The following is a 19,797-nucleotide window of genomic DNA, read 5'->3' as shown; positions in this document are numbered from 1 at the left end:
TGAAATTGATCAAAGGGATATACATGTTTTAACACATAGTTGTGAAAGATAATGGTGCAAAATTGTGAAATGGACAGCAAACTGACACAAAAGCTTTCAAGAATAATAACTTTTCACATATAATGTTACATTATATTTTATTTACAGCATGTGTAAACTAATATTCTTAACAAATAATTCAATAAATAACAAGGCTTGAGGAAGTCATTGCAGAATTTCATATAGTTCCACAAATGAGTCGACATATCCATGATTTTACAAGTGTTTAGTTTGAATCTTTATAAAAAGTATGTTGGTATCACTGCCCTTAAAAGTTTCAAATAAGTCTTAGTAAGTCATGATTCATGACATTTCAGAACAACAATGCTTGGCACATTTCAATAAGAAGTGTTCATTATCTTCTATGGCTCAGGTCCTTCATCTACATCTTCATCTGGTGCACACTACAAAATATAGAATTTTAAACATGAGGACTATATCAAAAGACCAGGCTTTGTGGTTGATAAACTTAAGAGCACAATTATTGTACACAAACTAAGAAATTAAACAATCAAATTATTGGATTTGGTGTTTTAAGAACAAAATTTGTACTCAAATACCACATAAAGTTTTATGACCGAATGCTCTGTATATTTGTGTTATTGGTTTGCTGTCTCGTGGATGTTTTCAAACATATCTTCATTTGGAAGTCAAAAAGTCAAAATAAAAATATGACAGTGCATAGCCATTTTGATCCTTTTGTAAAATTTTGTAAATGAGGACAAATAGATAGTGCTGGTGGCTTGACTGTTGGCTTCAACAAAGACATCATATACATGTAAATAATTAATAAACTGTTGAAACAGATAAATGTCTTAACCATTCAATAATATAACTTCAAAAGAATCTCATTTTTAAGTCATTTATCTAAAACTAAATCTGTTTTACAGTCTAGAATATGTCCTTAATACAAAGTTGCAAAATCATTATTGTTAAAAAAAAACAACATGTATTTAGATTTAATCATGACCAAATTTCTATTTTACAGAAGTTCTGATTTGTCAGATTCATGCAGTTAGACAATTAATACATACATAAAATTCTACAAAGCAAACTTGTCCGTCTTCATTCTTGATCATAAACTGTAATGAGAGAAATCCTCTATTATCTGTTCTGATGGATACTCTCGTGGATAGTGCTAGGGCTTTCACTGACGGCTTCAATAAAGATATCTTATACCTGTAATCAAATTATAAAATGTTGACACAGATTTTTATAAAACTTATTATGAGCATTAAATAGTTAAACTGAACATGCATGCAATATTTGCCACTGGAAGTTAAGCAACCAAAAATCAATCATTTTAATCATTATCTAATGCATGTTTGGGAATAAGTGCCAATAAAAAATTGTGAAAAGAGTTATGACACTTTGAAAAATTAATTATATGGCAAAATGAACTTTCAAATTTACAATTCTTGCCCAACTTTTATCAAATTTAATCAAATACAAGAGTTATGTCCCTTAGAAATATTATCAATATCCGAAAGTGGATTGCATTTGCTCTTAAGAATTTCATTTCTCTAAGATATTTATACACTTTTAAAGAAAAAACTTTTTTTTTTTATTAATATATCACCCTTGCACAGATGAAATATTTGCAACAAATTGGACCTCTATTCTTTTATTCTTGGGAAATAGTGCCATTAGACTTTCTTTACATGCATTTTTTTTCTCCTGTCCTTTGCAATTAGTCAAATTTTCAAAATGACAATTCAGACAGTGAAGTTACATAAAACATTTCAATAACTTACATCATAAGTGAGAAATTGAATTTATCTGAGGTCTATCAATTTAATTTCTAATTAAGTTTAAAAAAAAGCACAAATACCTGTTAGTTTGTGTCTGTGTACACTGGAATGATTCCATCATATCTGATTCCTTAGGAAAATCTGACTGAAATATAAAGTTAACATTACAAACTAAAATATTGTAAACAAGAAAGGGTCAGTAATTATTATATTTATAATACAAAAAAAAACTTTTTTATTTAAGCAGAAGGTTCTGTAAACTTAAAACCTGTCTAGACTGAGATATATTAAAAGGTAAACAAATCAATTCTGCAGTGCATCAAATACCTGTATGATATGTCAGAACAATTCTTCATTCTTTTATATAGCAAATTCAGCAGGGTTGAGTTCAATATCATAGCTGCTATCAATATCTATGTAACAACTAGTCTAGTACACAACCCTGAATTAACAATTTTGTTCGTAATGTCAAAGATTTATGCAACAAAAATAATTCTATGTGTAATACGTCTATACATTGAGTGTTAATTAAAAACTTTTTATGTTATAAGAAAAAGATCTTGGCTGAGTTACAAATTGAAGCTGGAGATTTTAACAGAAATTGTAAGTTGTCTTGGAAGATGACTATATACCCTAGGCCTAAAATATTTAACTTTTGTTGGTATGAGACTGTTCATCAGTCAAAACACTATATCTCCTTGAATTATGTATTCTGTAAAATGTTCTGTTTATTATACTGTGGATTCATCTATTTTGTAGATACTGACTTCCGAAAGGTTGAGGGAAAAGTTTTTTTATTTGAATTTTCAATTTTGATAATCTACAAAAGTCTGGATACAATCATATCTGAAAGCTTATTCTTCATTAAACATTCAGACTTTGGGTTTACCATGAATACCAATGAAATCCATGAAAGTTAGCATTCCACAAATAATTATGAAACCACTTTATATAAATTCTTGTGTGTTTTTAGTTTATAGCTAATCAAGAGTTGTTTCCCTTAATTCAATTTGACGAGACTGAAGTATTTATGATTTATTTCAAGATATGTCAACCAAATAAGGCAACATTGGCAATCATACCACAACTTTTTTTTTAATATAATATAAAATTAGGTGAATTTGTTTGAGAAACTTATAAATGATCATGAAATATTCATTTTGAAAATGATGCAAATAAGTGGCTTGGACAACCTGACAAGACTTTCACATCACTAGATGCCTCCCTTTACTTACATGTGTACTACCAGCATTACCAAAGGTAGACAATCTGAAGTGTGGAGAGTCATGTGACATAGTTAACTTGTGTATTAGACTTACGGCCACAGACCACAATTAATTCCTCTATCAGTTCTTTATAACCTTTTGCATCATTAAAAAAATTGCACCATGCACTTTTGTCAAATTTTTTGTGTGTGTAATGTATAGTCCTAGTCCAAATATATATCCAAAATTCAGAAAGATTGAAGCAATCACTTTTACAAATTTCGCCAATACACATCCATACCCCTATTGACAAGTCAAGAGATGTTCCGAAAACTGTAAATATCCCCTTTTTGCACTTGGCCTAATCACTCATTCCATATCAAAATCAGTTAAAATACAACATCCAAACATTTATTTGACCTCTCTTCTTTCATTTCCACCCAAAAAGATTTAAGAAATGAGTGAGGAAAGGAAAGAAAAAAAATTAAGGAAAAATACACTCTAATTAAAAGGAACTATATTCGTGGACAACGAAAAGCGGGGTCATTAATTGTGGTCTTGGGCCTATTAGGGGCCTAAAACTTGACCAATTCTAATAAAACTTGGCATGATTCAAGCTTAGTATATTATAAAACAGGCAACAAAGTTTCAAAGCCATATAATACCAAATAAAAAAAATGTGGCATTTTTTATATCTGAACTTTGGGTGCTGAATTGTGGCGTTGAATTAGAACAATTAAAACTATCAAATTTGAGCTTCTAAAATCCAAAAGATACCAAAACTAACACTTTTTAGTGTCTTTATGTATAAGTTAAACTCTATTTAAAGCAACAGAAAGCATACTTCATGTATCAGACTTATGAAAAATGGCCAGAAGTTAATTTTATATGAGCCTGTGGCAAAAAATAGAGGTTTTCAATTAGGGTGAGGCCTTATATCAAATGTAATATTTTTCACTTACCACAATTTTCTGAAGTTGTTAAGTTATTAAAAAAACTTTAACAGGTTATAAATGTACTTTTAATTGAAATATAAGTTTCAAATAGCATAACACATGTGGATAAAATGGTCTTTAGCAATGTTATGCTTAAAAAAACAGGTTGCCAGTTTTGGCCGTTCCCTACATTTGCATATTTAAAAGCATATAAATGATATGGGAGATGAAGATATACTTCTTTTTGCTAAAATCTGTACTTAGATATGATAAAACATGAAGCCTGGATGTAACAAGACTGTCACTTTCAACTATATATGTAGACAGTATGGTCTGATGCAAAGTTTATTAACTTTACTGTTTAAAAACTGAATGAAATTTCAGCCTCAAAAGGCCAATATTTTAACCACTGGCTATCCAACAGAAGAAAGTAAAGGTCGTCTGTGAAACAGAAATGGTTAAGCAACCAGTAATAAGTGTTTTTGATGTAGGTTCAGTGCAATCTGTTTTGGAATACAACTTTTAAGTGCATAGAACTTCACATTTCACCTGCTGCGTATACTGACCGTTAGACTTAGACTATTAAAACAGCACATTTTGCACTCTTTTCATGTTTTTATCTACTTTTTTTTGTGTTCAGAGTTCACAAATAAGTTAAACAACTGAAATAAATACCACAAACACATATAGATATCAGAAAAAGACTCTCAGAGAGAAATTAAGCATGCTGTTTTTGAAAAAATAGTGAAAAAAGTGAAAAAGCTACATTTAAGGCATTTTACCTGAAAAGTGACTTTTTCACAAAATTTCTATCAAATGAAAGAGAAAATCATTTCTTCTCATATAGTTTGACAAATCAATACCAATAAATCATTCAGAAAAGATGCCAAAGTAAAAATTCAAAATTTGCTGAAATGCACCTCTTAGGCCACAGACCACAATTAATTCCTCTATCAGTTCTTTATAACCTTTTGCATCATTAAAAAAATTGCACCATGCACTTTTGTCAAATTTTTTGTGTGTGTAATGTATAGTCCTAGTCCAAATATATATCCAAAATTCAGAAAGATTGAAGCAATCACTTTTACAAATTTCCCCAATACACATCCATACCCCTATTGACAAGTCAAGAGATGTTCCGAAAACTGTAAATATCCCCTTTTTGCACTTGGCCTAATCACTCATTCCATATCAAAATCAGTTAAAATACAACATCCAAACATTTATTTGACCTCTCTTCTTTCATTTCCACCCAAAAAGATTTAAGAAATGAGTGAGGAAAGGAAAGAAAAAAAATTAAGGAAAAATACACTCTAATTAAAAGGAACTATATTCGTGGACAACAAAAAGCGGGGTCATTAATTGTGGTCTTGGGCCTTACATGTGTGCTACCTGCATTACCAAAGGTAGATAATCTGAAGTGTGGAGAGTCAGGTGACATAGATAACATGTGTATTAGACTTACATGTGTGCTACCTGCATTACCAAATGTAGATAATCTGAAGTGTGGAGAGTCATGTGACATAGAGAACTTGTGTATTAGACTTACATGTGTGCTACCTGCATTACCAAAGGTAGATAATCTGAAGTGTGGAGAGTCAGGTGACATCAGGAACTGTAATATATCACTGCTCATGTCTAGCTCACTGAAAGCTTCCTTTAAACATTCTGACTAAAAAAGAACAAATGGCATTAAATATATATCGTATATATATTGTTTAAAAATATAATTTGAAACTTTCATTAGCAGAAAATTTGAGGTATACAAATGGTAATATCTTCCTAAGGAACATTTTATTTAGACATGCTATATGAACCAACAAAATCATTATAACTAATGAATAGTATCAGAATAGCAAAATAAATTTGAACATGGCAATAGTTATGTAGTAAATTACATGAACTAATTGTATCTTTAGACAAAGTGTATACTGTAAATTCAGAAATTATTGCGTGCATTTATTATTGCGAATTTGTCATTTTACACTTGAATGCGATTTTAATTTTTATGATTTTGAGAAAAGTCATGCTTATTTCAGTTAAAATATTACAAAATGCGAGTTTTAATTATTGCGTTGACAACTCAGTCGCATTATTCGCAATAAAAAAAAACTCGCAATAATTTCTGAATTTACAGTACATGAATTTTGTCTGTTTATTGGTGGACTGAATGATGTCTTTTAGGAATTTTTGTTGAATTCCCTAGGTCCAACATCTCTTAATGTCCATTTGATGCAAGCTGTTCAGAGGCTAAATTTAACAGGGACAGGAGTTAAGTCCACTTTGTGGAGCTACATTGACAGGTATATGGCTAATGCAAACTTTTGACATGTTCCAAAGTTTATTTTTCTTTGAAAGAAACTTATATTCACTGCTCATATCAACTATATATTATACTGTTACATCTATGTGTCTATGGCCAGTACAAACTTATATCATTTGGTCTTTATTTGTAGTAAATTTGTTGCATGTTCTAGTAATGCCTACTCAAATAGACTGTGGAAATATTTTTCCTAACTTTTTGAAGCTTTAGTGAATTGTACATTTAATATATTATATAGTCTAAATAGCTCTAGATACAAAAACATGAATAGACACAGTAAAAAATGTAACTTAAATTCATCGACATACCTGCCAACTTTCACTATTTGAACAAATTTGAAAATTTAAAGGAGCAATTTTTGTCCACAATTTAAAACAAAAGTATGAAAAAACAAAACATATCTTTAAAATAAATTTGAAGGATCCTTTCAAGATTTTGTGTGGCTATGAGAGCCATCCTACCATTTTGAAATGTTGGCAGTTATACATTGAGCCTACCTTCATAATAATTTTATTGATAACATTTGTGCTACAGAAGTTGAAGTCTAAGATCTCATCTGGTTCCAAAGTCTTAATACTGCAGTCTGTCAGAACACCATCTTCTTCTAAACTGGAATGTAAATAAGAGACATAAATGAATCAATGCCTAAACTTGAAATCAAACTGTTACATTACATACATTGTACGAAATGTTTCACTTTAGTCATGTAATAGTTTGAATGTGAATGGTCATTATTATAGGTGAGATACATTCAGGTCGTTGGATTTTTCCTTTGTCACATGTTTCAAATTTTGTTCTTATTTATAATTGGGTCTTTTACAGCTCATTAAATGGTATCTTTTTGTTAATTATTGAAGGATATAAGTTGACATCTAATCATGATAATTAACATATTTGTTCTTTTGTCTCTGTTGGATAGTTGTCTCATGGCAAGTGTACGTCTATCTCTCTTCAATTTCGTGTATGTAAATTGTATGTATTTAAAGTATCTGTGACATACATATTTACTTACAATTGAAGTAATACACTTACACAAGAATAAGAGGACATCCATAGCCAGCGTAACACATCTTTAGACTGGTACTTTCTCCTGGTGTCCCACCAAATATTGTTAGACATTCCTGTTAAATTATATCATACTTATTACTTGTTCTATAATTTAATACATTACATGCATCTTCTGGTGGTAAATTTGATACCATACTTTCTGTATGTTTATTGCAATTAATTATGCATCAAATAAAAATTCAAAACAAATAATGAAATAGCAAATTTTTTATGTGTACTATAGAAGAATTCCTGCTGATATTAAATAAGGATTCTTGGAGGGTTTGGTGTTTTTAAAACTCACAAATGCATTTAACATGTTAAATCAAATTCTTTTATTGCTGTTATTCATATTCATACAGTAAGTTAGTGCATTTTTCCCACCTAAAAACTTTGACAAATATACATTGCGGTGACCTATACATATATAATTCATTCTATCTTTGTCATTTGAACTTAAGTGGATACATTTGTAGTTGTCTCATTGGCAATTATACCACATTTCCTAGCGTGCATTTCTTATTGTGATTTAGTCATTTTTGACTATTAAAAATGCAATTTTAATTTTTGCAATATTGAGTAAATTTCAGTTTAAATTGTATAAAAAATTTCACAGTATACCATATTTCTTAACCATGCTTTCTTTTATATAAAAAAATTTACACAATTAATTATTTATGTTAGACATGTTAGATGTCTATTTTGACATGCCATAAGAAAAAAAGCTTCTTAACCTCATGTAATACATGTATATAGATTGTGGTTAACAATGTAATTTTAACACACTATTTAGTACGTAAATATCAAATAAACATGCATTTGTTTGCATCTGTCCTATGTCAGGAACCTGATGTTTAGTTGTTTTCATTTGTTGATCATATGGTTCATAAGCAATGATAAGTGTTTCTCATTTGTTATATACAATGTAGATCATGTAAATTAGACTGTCATGACTGTTGTTTTTTTCTGTTTTGAATCATAAATGGTTTTACACTAGTAATTTTTTTGGCCTTTTATAACCTACTGTCATGACTGTTCAGTGTGAGCAAATGCAAGGCTGTGTGATGAAGACAGTTCTTTTTCATATAGTGGTTTAATTTACTCTTACAAATTGTGACTTGGATGAAAGAGTTGTCTCATTGGCACTCATACATGTACCACACCTTGTGATATCTACATATACATTTAAGGAATATTTTCAGCTCTTTCAGTATGATGTAACCGTCAGACTAATACATGTAACACAAACCAGTAGCACTGTTAGATTGATTTTAAAGGTGATCTGGTCTTCTTTCATTACAAATTCATGGAACAGAGCTTCCTGAATAAAGGCATTGGCCTGTACACACTTAGAATCTTCAACTGTCACCTTAAATCCCATAGAACTAGCAAACACTGTGGCTGACTGGAAAAGAAACCAAATACATGTTTGACTTACTTTTTGATTTCTTAGTTATGAAAAATTAAAACTTCAAATAATCCCAGTTAATCATTAAAAATTTTTAAAAATGCAACTTTACTGACTACAATTATTGTTTAGTTGTTGTGTCAATGCACTTTTCTTTCTTACATGTCTTATTCTCCAACTTTCAAACTCTTAAGCATACAATCATAGAACTTAAACATAAAATAGAAGGTTCTAATATTATTCTCATTATATAAATTTAAAAGAAGCATGGGAAAGCCAGACTTAAGCTTTATATAGGGCAAAACACAATAAAGTCTTCTTTCAAAAGAGTGTAATCATATCTACATGTATTTATATATATGTACTTCGAGATTCTGCAAATTGAGACGCACCCCTTGATTGACTGCAAGGGTACAGCTGATCCATGTACACTCCCTAAAGATTAATGGAGATGTGTCCTTTACAATATTTTCCCACCACCAAAACAATCTACTTTTTTTTCAAAAGACTAAAATCAAAATGAGTTGCACATGCATGTTTCTCTCTAGACTGGCTTCATCCTCTAGAAAGACCTGATATTGGTTAGTTGGACTATTATAGATAGTGATGTGTTGTTTGTGTTTCACAGCTACATGTAACTTTGGTCTCTTATTTACCTCTTTAAAATGAATGGCTTTCAGAATGTTCGATACATTTCTCGCATTGTCTATTTTAGCTAAAAGTACATATCTATCATCATTTTCAGGCTGTTGCGTTGAAAGTGCCATAGTCAGATAAATTGGGTTAAAATTGTCAGAAAAATCATTTTTTTGTTTCCCCCGCCATTTTCAATTGAATTTATTTTCCTTCATTACAGGAGAGTGTAAAATTTGCGAGTAAAGGAAAGATTTTATCACCCTTTTATTTTAAGAAAATAGACTGGATTTTTATGTTGATAAACTAGACGAGTAATTTTGTTAAAAAGGGAAGAAGTTGTTAAAATTTTTTGAATAGGACCAATGATTTTTAATTTCAGATATATTTGTACACATTATACTTTTAAATTATTCAATATTCTTCCATCAGACTGAGACATATAACTAATATACATGTATTCTCAGACATCCTTGTATTTACATTTTTCAGGGGTGATGCCAACAGGAATCCTCTAGATTTTTCATCTATTTGAAGGTGATAGCTGATTATTTATATTGCCGATTATTTTTTAACCAGTGGTTATTGTATGTTAAAAATCAAAATGGATATATATATATTATAGTGTCTTTAACCAGATTAAAAGAGTAAAATTACTTTATTCAACTGGTAACGATAAATATCAATTAAATTAATTTGCATTACAGTCTATGGAAAATCTAGAATATTCTTATCCGCATCACCTTTCAACATTGTTTACATAACACAAATGCAACACAATATATGTCTCATACGTCTCTGTTTCTATATTCCGCTTTTCTATACAGTAGCAGATTCTGTAAAGGGGGGGGGGGTCCGGGAGTTGTAACCCCATTTTTTGACGATCAATGGAAAATATACCCCCTTCTTGTCCTGAGATGGGAAGTCCTATTCAAAATTGCTGGGTCCGCCACGTTATATCACTCCTGTAAAATTTCGTACGATCTTCTGAAACAGTTTAACCTATTGATTTACGTTACAAACCTTCCCTACCCTTATTGAACTCAACTCCATTTTTTTTCACCCAATCATACGGCGAATAGAAGAATGGTAAACGGACAGAAAGTCACAGGACAAAAAGTGGCACAAAACATAAAGTCTCTAGTACAAAATGTCACAGGACAAAAAGACACAAATAATCTCACGGTTGACAATTTTTTGAGCATGTGATAGAAATATCTTGAAATATTTACTTTTTAATACATATATTCATATTTTACATTATAGGAAATGTGTCATTATACTTCAAACATGTTGAAAAGTAAAGATTTTTTCAATTTTAATCGTGCAAAAGAAAGATTTCTTGGCACCATGAAGCCATTTAAGTGCCAAGTCACTTTGACTTTTTTTTTAACAATTATCTAAGTATCTTTGATATTGGTTTATGTACAATGATCTACAATAGTTCAAGAAAAATACAAAACTATTTTTGTAGAAATAAGCGTTTTTTATTCAAAGAAAATAATCAGAAAAAAGGAATTGTGACTTTTTGTCCTGTGACTTTCTGTCCTACATTCTACAAGAATACACAAGAACGTTATACGGGTAAGTTTTTTTTTCTATGCAAATACTTGAAAATATTTGGATATGTACATGTTGTTCGATTTTACCTCTTGAGTAGTGTGTTATAAGGTAGGTCAAATGTTTTGGTTTTTCTATGGAATAGACAAATTTAAAAAAAGAGGAGGGAAAACTATTAATACTGAAATAACAGTGATGAGTCATAGTTCTGATTTTGAATTTTTGATATAGCGGTTTTTATATTATCTATTTGGCTAGGTTTTTTAACGTTTAGAATTCCGATATATCTCTTCAAAAAAAGTCTGTGCATGCATAAGTGTAAGAGCTTTTTTTAATCAGAAGGTATGGTTAAAAATATTTTACTGTCATTGGGATATGCAACTGTACTAATTTACAAAGATAGAGACAAATTATATAACCTTGGCATCATTGTAAGAATGTTCTTCTTAGTGTGATCATGGAATTATTCTATTGAATATAATACTTCGATCCATGGTCATGATCATGATAATTTTGTGATAAATAAATGTAATTTTTATCAAAAAAATACATGTAAAAAACTATACATAATGAAATTATAACTCCGTATTCCTACTAATTTCGTAAGTTACCGGAAGTCACACGTAGACATTACTGTGGCTGTATACAGCTTGATACTATGAAAGGTTGACACCAGTGACAATAAACAAGAGTTGCCGTCTTTGGTCAAATACTGGCATCAGATAAGCATTTCCTGTTACATAATATAGAGTTATATCCTCTTCTGGGATATTTCAAAGTATAAAAATTACTTTCTGCATTCAAAATAATTTTTTTAGCACGTAATCGTCTGAACAATCAGTAAAAATACTATACTGAGACTATTACTACACTTAGAACTTTTAATTATAACTGATTGCAACAATGTCAAATATCGAAAAGAGCGGGGAACAAAAAGTGAGTTTTGAAGAGTTCTCGACGTTTTCCAGCCTTGCATCAGCACCACTCAGAGTTGGTTTACAGGAGACGTTGAAAATTGAAAGAATTATTGTTAAGAAATCGACACCAAAAAAAGTAAGTAATGAAAAAAATAATAATAATTTACATTTTGTCGATTTTTATTGCCTGCTTGCTCATCATTTCCTCATTGCAGTCATTTCTTATAGTTTTACGTATTTTTATTTTAATAGTACGCTGTACAAAAATTATATTAGTACTATCACTTCAAATACACCAACCGAATAAACACGCCTCATTTACGAAAAATTACTTATATTGCTGTTACTTTATATGGATTATAACTTCGCCTAGTGATCCCTAGTGAACATTGTCAGGATTACGATACAGACTGAAAAGAAACGACAGTCATGATCATGTAGTTCCTTTAATCATGTTAATCAACTAAAATGTTATTTTGGAATTGGTACAATCGTGTACTAGTATGCTTTAACTTAAAATATTAGGCGCAAATCATTGGACATACAAGGTAGTTTGAAAAGAGTTGCACACATGTATTATTGCCAATTGGAAACTCTCGCCAAGAGTACAAATAAGGTACAGGTCAACCTAAACCCTTCAACAATGAGCAAAAATCATACCCAATAGTAAGCTACAAAATGCCACCAAATGACAATTGTAAAACAGTTCAAACCAAAAAAAAATGGTTTGATTATTAATGTGCAAAATAATAAACTAAATTAATACCTGACATCTGTGTTTGTCTTTTAGGGTGTATTGTATCTTGTAAAATGGCATGATCGTCCAAATACTGAGACAACCTGGAAATCCAAGTCCAACATTGATCAACATTCTCTCGCCGAGTATTTTCCAAAGAGAATTGACCATCACCGTTTACTCTCAAGAGCTAATACATTCGAGGATGCAGTTCAAGATCGGGTTAGACCCAACGTCAGAAGGGATACTACTGTAATAAAATTTGACTTGAACATTTTCAGATATTGCTTTCAAACCGACAAAGATGTGATATTGTATTGCGCAAATGACTTCTCCAAACTTCCATTAAGTGAGAGCTGGTATTATAGGATTGACAAACATGGATATGGCTTAAAACTTAAATTTCCTGTTCGACTAACACCAAAACTGAATATGAAGAAAATATATGTTAAAATTGGAAAAACAGTCGTTATGAAAAGAAAGCTCATAGAACAGTCCACTTGATATCGGTCAGTGGCGTATTTGTTTAAAATGAAAATTTTCAAAAATCTGCTTTTTGTTTTCATGCATGCGCTAGTAAAGCGAAAAAAACGAATCAATATACAGACGTTTTATGTGGTAACAACGTATGGTATATAACAACGACATGGTACCCGGTAATAAAACTTTTAAACAACTTAACACATTTAACCAATATGAATATTACATATTGTTGATAAAAAATTGATGATTTGAATTTTTTTATCCTGATTTATTTACGTATTTCTTCTGTATGTCTATAGACAAGTAGAACGTATGTGTTATGTTTTTTTTTTTTTTTTACTATATTGAGTTACATAAAGCATAGTATACACTAAGCTGTTTACTGACTTTTTTTTATTCTAGAATTTAAAATTTGACATCAGTGATCGGGAAGGACGTGCGCCCTGCGCCTATAGCGCAAATTCACCAGAAATGGCGCATAGAGTGACAAATGTAAGCGCCCACGTGGCGCACGATATTTTTCACATTGTTTTGAAACGTTCAGATATCGTCAAATAGATTTCCGATCGTGTTATGTGCCGCCATGTGTGTGTACACAACTGCATAATGTTCCTCCAATCATAGGAGCACCTATATTTTTTTTAGGACGTCTCGGGTGTTTTCCTATGGTAATAGAACCATGCGGTTTAACGTCTCGGGTGTTTTCCTATTGTAATAATAGAACCATGCGGTTTAACAGATAACCCAAAAAACGTAATCAACCATCATTCATGATATAATTTTTTATAAACAACTTTACATTTGTGAAATTTGGCTATTACAGACGAGATTTAATTTAGTTTAGCTTGCTATTATTTCGATTGAAAACCCCTGAAGCCTTTTTATGAATATAGTTTTTGTCTCCATAAAAGGCGCTTAATTGTCCTTGTCATTTTTTGGTCTTTGGCTCGTTTTAACATTTTGTAAACATGACTACAGCGTATTATTGTTTTGTTCTATCAATTAATGGTACTACTCTCTACTGTTATTCTTGTCATCATGACGAAGTAATAATAATAATACAAGAAGTGCAGGAGACTTTCCTGAAATGTCCTCTAATACGGAACGTCTGGAATGAGTATGGTATCGACGAAGACCCAAATTTAATGTAAAATTTAAAAAAAACATGAACATGAACAAGCCAAGGCAACAATAACAGTTTAAAGGTTATCTTTAATATTGTCCGTTTTGGAAGAAGTTATTGTATATTCATTGAAATAACAGAATCACTGGAACTGATATCCATGATATTAGTTAAAATCATAAAGGTAAGTATCAACACCTCTTTTCCAAAACATGAAAAAATAATGATATTTTTTATTTTTTTACAGAAGTCAATTCAAATGGCCCACTCATTTGACAACATGGCCCATAATTTTTTAAAATGGCCCATTTAATTTATTATTGAGGGGCCCTGGGCCCATAGTGAAAAAAACCTTCCAGATCACTGGACATAGTTATTTTATACCAAATATAAAAAAATAAGATGTGGTATGATTGCCAACGCGACAAGATATACCAAAAGGACACAGAAATTAAAAACTATAGGTCACCGTACGGCCTTCAACAAGGAACAAAAGCCCATACCGCATAGTCCGCTTTAAAAGGCCCAAAAAAATACAAATATTAATAAATTCAAACGAGAAAACTAGTGGCTTAATTTATGTACAAAAAAATAACGAAAAACAAATATGTAATACATCAACCAACGACAACCACAGAAATCAGTACAGGTTACTGACTTGGGACAGGCACATGCATATGGAAAGTCTATTCCCATTGTTAAATTTCCTTATTAATTCAGTGGTTGTCGTAAATTGTTAATGTGTTACATATTTGTTTTTCGTTAATTTTTTGTACATAATTTAGGTCGTTATTTTTTGTTTGAATAGTTTTACATTGTAATTTCAGGGCCTTTAATAGCTGACTATGCAGTATGGGATTTGGCCATACGGTTATCTATAGTTGTTAATTTCTGTGTCCTTTGGTCTCTTGTGGAAAGATGTCTCATTGGCAATCATACCACATCTTCTTTTTTATATCAAATAAAAAAAATATTATTTCAAAATGTATACGGTGGTTGATATAAAATGACATTTTTAGGGATAATAACTTTATTGCTAACAGCCAGACTATACTGTTCCTTTGGTGTTTTTTTTTTTTTTTTTTTATTGTTTTTGGGGATGTAAAAAGATCCGAGCCTTTCTGTTCTGTATGCGAGTATATATCACCCAAAATTACTTGGACAAACTACAACACTATGTAAATGTTTATCTGCACATGACTGTTAAATTTAAAACAAAAATCTAAACAACTCTGATAAAACTATTGATTAAAAGGTTATTTAATAACCCTGTCTCTTCCTAATCGAATTTAGAGAAGAAGAAAATACAAGAGAACAGAGTCAAATTAAACAATCTAGTTTTACGAAAACTCTCTGGGTGGAGCATTTATTCTCGAAGCCACTGTGGCCGTGTAGTATAAAATATCATAACTTAAGTAATATGCATCACTGGAGACCTGGAATAAATTAACACCAATAATTCACCGACAACACATTGAATCAAATCTTGGATACATTTTAATAAACCACCGTTTATCCAAACATTACTTTTCACGCAACTAGACTAGTCTGCTTAATTGTATTTAAGAAGTGGAGAATACTTGCAAACGATCAAGCAGAAATGGAACAAGTGGAAGATAACTCTGATTTTTTTAATCTGAACAAACATAATAAACGGAAATAAACGTTACTGAGCTTCGGTCAAATATGATAGTTGGTTTGATACACCCGTACTTCACATTGCAAGACACTTGTATGAATACAGCAAATTGTAGATGTTTTGTAATTGCATTAACTTATTTCAAGAATTTACAAGCGGACCCCACAAACGAAAATTTCAGCACAAGTTTAAAAAAGACCGGTTTCAAAACATTCATACATTTACCACCTGTTTACGAAGTATTTCACGTCAATTACCCGAACCTGTATTACCTATTTATCTAACATTCCGATGCTCCGAATGACATACGAGAAAAGGTTACGGATGTACGGTCCAGATAAGAACAATGCAATCTACCATATCCGACTAATCTTAGTTAATTTACTGCTTTAACTGTCGAGATAAACATGTTATATTTCATAAAATTTAAAAGTCAAACATGTAACACATTCTTACTAATTGAGAACGATCGTTAATTCCTTTCTAGATCAAAAGACATGCGTCGAATTTCTCGAATTGCGGACTAGTTTTCATTAATGTAAATTATGTTGAATAAAATATGTTAGAATTTACTTATTGTTTAATATAGGCCTTCTATCTAAGTTAAGAGGAAAACCTTTTAAGAAAGAAGAATAACAAGAAGAGAGATTTTAGGGGAAGTTATATATTTGCAAAAATGTCTTCGTCCTATAACAAACAACAATAGACAAACATGAAAGCAGCAGATTTAGGTTTAACATTAAAGGTTCAACAACCCAACAATACAGAAGCAAGTATCAACGATCATCTCCAATTATAAAATATTGATGTTGGACTGTAATTGTCTATAACTCAATGGATCAAAAATCACTGTACCGAATGCCCCCTAAATGGAAAGAAATATGAAAATATATAACAGAGGTACTTTATATTTATATTTCCTGGTGAAACTAATATATAAAATTCACTATATAAGAGACCAATGATCACATTAATATGAAAAACTCTATATACATATAAAGCTTTCAAAAAGGCCTTTAATCGCCAAAAATATAATAAACTGCTATAATTTCAAAGTAACAGTCGAAAAAACATATCCGTGATTTGTTGAATTTAGTTAAGCAACGTCGGGCACAAGGAAATGTAAGTTAAATGATAAATAATAATTGAATTTTCGCGATCCTTATAAGATTTTGAATCTTCAAAATCCATTATACCACACGTTTCCTTCAATAGCTTAAGATCCGTATACTTATATGCTGTATATGATACAAATCATTTTGGACGCTATCAAAAGATATAAACAGACACGACATATTCTATGAATACATTAACTTTTCTGGTAACGGTATTAGAATGTGAAGGACGCTTTTGAGATTAAACTGAAATTGAATAAAAGTATATAAGTTGTATCAAAAGACAAAAAAAGAAAAAAGAAATACATCCGTTTGCGTTTGAAAAATCACCAAATCTGCTTTTTTTTTCAATATTCTCAAGTTACTCAGCCTTTAAAAGTACATAACATATACACACAACTTTACATCGAAATCATTGACAAAACGTCCAACAACAAAATCAACTATAAATATTAACCCATTTTGATTGATGGTTTTGATGAAAATAAAAATAAAACAGTATGCATATTTTTTTTCTAAAGTATAATACATTTATTACATCCCTACAGATCCATGTATAGTAACTGATATATAATTAGTTTCTGGTATCACCTAAGATGAACAATGGTATGTACAGAAAAAAGCATAGTATTTTACATTACATTGCGGTTTATGGAACATAAATATGAGTTAGATTATAACAGGAGCAGTACAGCCGACAGGTTAACATCAGAGTGAATCCAATTGTCATTTGTAATCTTAATAAATTGGCACAATTATCGAAGAGTATATGCAGGGTGTAACTTTGTAATAGTGTAATTGATATCAATTTTATAGACCAAGGGACCCTCAACTTTCAATATAAAATATTATAATGGTGGAATTTAATCGTAAGACAAATGCTTTTTTTTTTACTTCTCCGAATTTCAAAGTTGCACTTTCGTTGGTATATTTTTTAAAACATTTTGGTAGACTGATTCATCATGCCATTTACGTTTACAATGTTTCATTCCACTTTTTAGCAAACAGTGTTAAATGATTCTTTCATTTTAAGACAAATGCCGTAATGTGTATTAAACCAAATGTTCAAGCATACTCTTATTATTATGCAACTTGAAGAACTCGCTATCCTTTGCTTCAAAGTAAAAAAAAAAACACGTGACAAGTGAACACATAGAAAGTACAAATTTCCAATATCATATATCTCATTCTAAATTCTACTGACAATGGCTTCAAGTGAAAATCGTAAAAAAATGTTTTCAAAAAAGACCCGGTTGAGTGCAAATAGCATTAGATATTTGACGGATTTATCTGTTTACTCAAAAGTCTGCGGTCGACAACTTTTATATGAACAGGGTGCATGCGTCTTTAACACGTCAACAACGTCATCTGTCTATTGTTCATTCGTACTTCCGAAAAATCTATCCATTTAAGTTCATATCTACGTTCTTGCCTTCATACACGTCTGTGATGATATAGCGTATTTTTAAAACGAGGAGGTCCGATTTGATTTATGTGAGGCGTATGTCAAGCTACACTTTTGTTTAGTCAAGTATTTTGTTCAGTTTTTTACTTTGATATTGCCCCTGTTTTTGTTATTGTCTACTTGTATCCTGATATGACTCTACACTTTCGGCAATTTGTATTTCCCCATATCACCTTGAAAAAAATAGTGTTAATTAATTAAAATTTTTGGTTTTGAATAAAGCAAGTATGTTATTTTGTAATTTGTTCATTAGTACCCTCTAATCAAAACGAATATTTTAGGCATATCTTTAAGACAATAAAAGTTAAATCGAAACATGTAAAAAATAAAATCACAAAAGTAATGAGCTCGGAGGAAAATTCAAAAAAGAAAGTTCCTAATCAAAAGTAAAAATCAAATGATAAAACGCATCAAACGAGTGGACAACAACTGTCGTATTCCTGACTTGGTACAGGCATTATCAAATGTAGAAAATGGTGTATTGAACCTGGTTTTATAGCGCTAAACCTCTCACTTGTATGACAGGCGCATCAAATGCCATGACATTTACAACGATGCGTGAACAAAACAGACACACTAGGTAAAATAATCAAAATATAGATACAGCAGTCATCACTGTGTCACAATCTCAAAAATGTGGATCAAAACATGATAGTTCTTTCAAAGCACCTGATATAACCACATTTTTTTGGTTAGTGTTTTCAGTCTTATTTTGTTATTTAGTGTTTTGTAGGCTGTGGGTTTTGTGTTCGTGGCTTTTTTCGTGGTTGTATCGGTCTCTCGTTGAATTACTGTAAATGTATCATTTAAAGAGTGAGGGATAGGGAGTAGAAAGTATGGTGTTATAAAAAGGTTTCGAAAAAGCACGCTTTCTCTGCCCTAACCACTCTGTAGTGACTGTTTCTGGTGTTTCAAAATATATATTAGGAGCATGATAATTTCTATGTAGAGCATGTTCAAGAGTTGCCGCACCTTGCCATAATTCTGTTGAAGTTCGTGTCATTCTCATTGCCATGTTTTTCTGTACACGGACGAAAGATATTTGAATGGAGTTACGATACGGCCTATTAAAAGAGCTCGGTATAATTTTGATATTGACTTTTGTTGAAACCAGGAGATGTCTTCAAGCTTCGTATTTTTATGTTATATCTAATATCAAATCAACCCTTCATTTACAATATAATTTGAAATAGAAGCATATCAAATGAGCTTTTCATTACTATGATGCAAAAGTAACAAATGACAAGTGTTAGATTAATCAGCAACATTTCAAACACTTTTTTAAAAAAAAGAGCAAAATTGATAGACTGAAAAAAATATTCTGTACTTTTTCTGTAATTTATGTTTAACATTATTATTAAGATCACTGTACTAGTGGGAAATGTAAAATGATTAGCATATTAATTTCTAATGGTATT

At 30.8% G+C, this 19,797-nt stretch overlaps 1 protein-coding gene across 1 annotated transcript; it reads right to left on the bottom strand.

Annotated features, from left to right (window-relative positions):
• Positions 1-122: 122 nt before the first annotated feature.
• LOC134728207 (cell cycle checkpoint protein RAD1-like) lies at positions 123-9,566 on the bottom strand. The gene is made up of 8 exons (XM_063592722.1): positions 9,365-9,566; positions 8,550-8,705; positions 7,286-7,374; positions 6,751-6,862; positions 5,480-5,602; positions 1,871-1,935; positions 1,074-1,218; positions 123-443 (listed from the first exon to the last, which is right to left on the bottom strand). Exons 1-8 carry the CDS (start codon positions 9,473-9,475, stop codon positions 402-404), a joined length of 843 nt encoding a protein of 280 aa, XP_063448792.1. The 5' UTR covers positions 9,476-9,566; the 3' UTR covers positions 123-401.
• Between the last annotated feature and the right edge of the window lie 10,231 nt (positions 9,567-19,797).

The sequence above is a fragment of the Mytilus trossulus genome, chromosome 8, assembly GCF_036588685.1.
Source record: "Mytilus trossulus isolate FHL-02 chromosome 8, PNRI_Mtr1.1.1.hap1, whole genome shotgun sequence".
NCBI lineage: Eukaryota > Metazoa > Mollusca > Bivalvia > Mytilida > Mytilidae > Mytilus > Mytilus trossulus.
The sequence above is the reverse complement of the archived record's forward strand: the minus strand, read 5'-3'. Positions and strand labels throughout refer to the sequence as shown.

Excerpts from the sequence above, each read along its gene's own strand:
- LOC134728207 (XM_063592722.1), bottom strand. The coding sequence starts at position 9,475 with ATGGCACTTTCAACGCAACAGCCTGAAAATGATGATAGATATGTACTT. Across the intron at positions 1,936-5,479 it reads GTAATGCAGGTAGCACACAT|TCAGATTTTCCTAAGGAATC; the intron begins GTAAGTCTAATA and ends TTTATATTTCAG. Across the intron at positions 1,219-1,870 it reads ACACAGACACAAACTAACAG|GTATAAGATATCTTTATTGA; the intron begins GTATTTGTGCTT and ends ATTTGATTACAG.